The sequence below is a fragment of the Suillus bovinus genome (assembly GCF_016758785.1).
Source record: "Suillus bovinus strain UH-Sbo-P2 chromosome Unknown EDB93scaffold_26, whole genome shotgun sequence".
In the NCBI taxonomy this organism is placed as follows: domain Eukaryota; kingdom Fungi; phylum Basidiomycota; class Agaricomycetes; order Boletales; family Suillaceae; genus Suillus; species Suillus bovinus.
In genome coordinates this window covers 357,426-359,061 of record NW_024542082.1, presented here as the reverse complement: position 1 = coordinate 359,061, position 1,636 = coordinate 357,426, and the positions used below count along the sequence as shown (strand labels likewise).

General features: G+C 43.0%; 1 protein-coding gene across 1 annotated transcript; it reads left to right on the top strand.

The window, feature by feature from the left end:
* Positions 1 to 583: 583 nt before the first annotated feature.
* On the top strand, positions 584 to 1,183 carry EDB93DRAFT_1250308 (uncharacterized protein; the record flags this gene model as incomplete). Its single annotated transcript, XM_041452993.1, has 3 exons — positions 584 to 892; positions 948 to 1,040; positions 1,088 to 1,183. 3 exons carry the CDS (start codon positions 584 to 586, stop codon positions 1,181 to 1,183), a joined length of 498 nt encoding a protein of 165 aa, XP_041307920.1.
* Positions 1,184 to 1,636: the final 453 nt, after the last annotated feature.

Sequence of the window (1,636 nt, the reverse complement as noted above, 5' to 3'; positions counted from 1 at the left end):
AAGGGAGACAGGGCAGTTTTGCAGCAGTGGGACGAATTAAGGGCAAGGGCTTGGTAGAATTCAAAGGAAAGGCTGTCTTTGCTAATTTTCAACAAAGAGAGCAAGGGATAATGGGTGGGGAGAGTACCAGTGGCTGGATGCGAGAGGAGAGAAAATGCGCACTATGTTGGCCCAAAGACAGTGAACTCCAGCGACAGATTTGACTGCTAAAGCGCAGGGCTCATAACCTGTTAGAATAACTGAGAGTTCAAAGTCAATGCACGAAGCATGTAAGACTTGTGAACTCTGCACTATGGGCGAGTCTATGTAAACAAATATAAACAATTCCTAGTATGGTATGTGTCCCCGAAGTGTCTTAGAGGTCTGTCCTCAAAGTGTCCTCAAAGTCCTCAAAGTCCTCGAAGTTATCTACTAATATAGTAATGTCCTTGAAGTGTCCTCAAAGTCCTCGAAGTTATCTACTAATATAGTAATGTCCTTGAAGTGTCCTTCAAGTCTTCGACCTATCTAGTGTGAAGTCACCACACAACTAACAGTAAAGTAAGGTCTCAATCACCCGCTCAATGAGTACGTCTGAAATATTATGCCTAAAGCCGCTCACTTTCGGTATCATCGCCACTTCAAGCCACTCACAATTTACTGCGACTTTCCCCCTGAGCGCATCTACACTCCTCTTCCTTTGACACAGCACATGTCATTTTCTCGTGATATGGACTGCTCGGTGGCACCTGAAGTCTCACAACACACTCCATCGGTAGTTCAGTCATCCATCACCACTTTTCTGCTGGTGAAAATTCCGAAACCCCGAGGAGATGTTTCCCGTATCAAGAGGGGAGGATATAATTTACATGAGGCACTCGGCTGGCCTTCTTCAGACTATGAAGAAACTCATGTGCATGTCCTTACACCCACATCATATGACTCTCTTGACCATTATTCTACTGCAGACGTTCATAGTCCATCTCACCCAGGAACATCTCAAAATCAATAAGTCCTGGAGTTCACAAGCAAAGGCCAGTTTGACCATTGTGTATGCGGAAGTAGGTACTCATCTTGTCAGTAGTCTTTTGTCACTCATCTTTATCAGGCAAAAAAATGGTATCGCATCCTTGATCATTATGAGGACAACTGGGTTGTTAGTGATATGCTCCGTATATTTTTGAAAAACAGTAGTAGTCGTTAGGAGTAACAAAGTCTGCAGGATACTATTGTACAGGGGATATGTTTCTCGGGTTCACATTTAATCAGTTGGATAGATTTCCTGGCATTGTGACAGAGCATACTTTTCTATATATCAGAATGGTGTGCTGGAAGGTCTGTAAACCCACCTGTGTTATTGGTCCCTGGAGCTAATGACTTGGTGCTTAGTGCAGTTCCCAGGGACCTCACCCTGTGTTTCACTTCTTTAGGTATAAGATAGTTGACTCCGTCAAGGACTGTTGTGTTGCAAGTCTTGTAATCATTAACCATTACATTTGATCCTTGTAACCATAAGCTAAGTAATTTCGCCATCTATTCAACCCAATTAAACACATTGACGTACATGCTCCAGTCTCAATCTCCATGGCAATGATTGGACAATTGCCCAATTGTCGTTTATTTTGACTGTTAGAACTAGGTACGTGGTTAAATATGC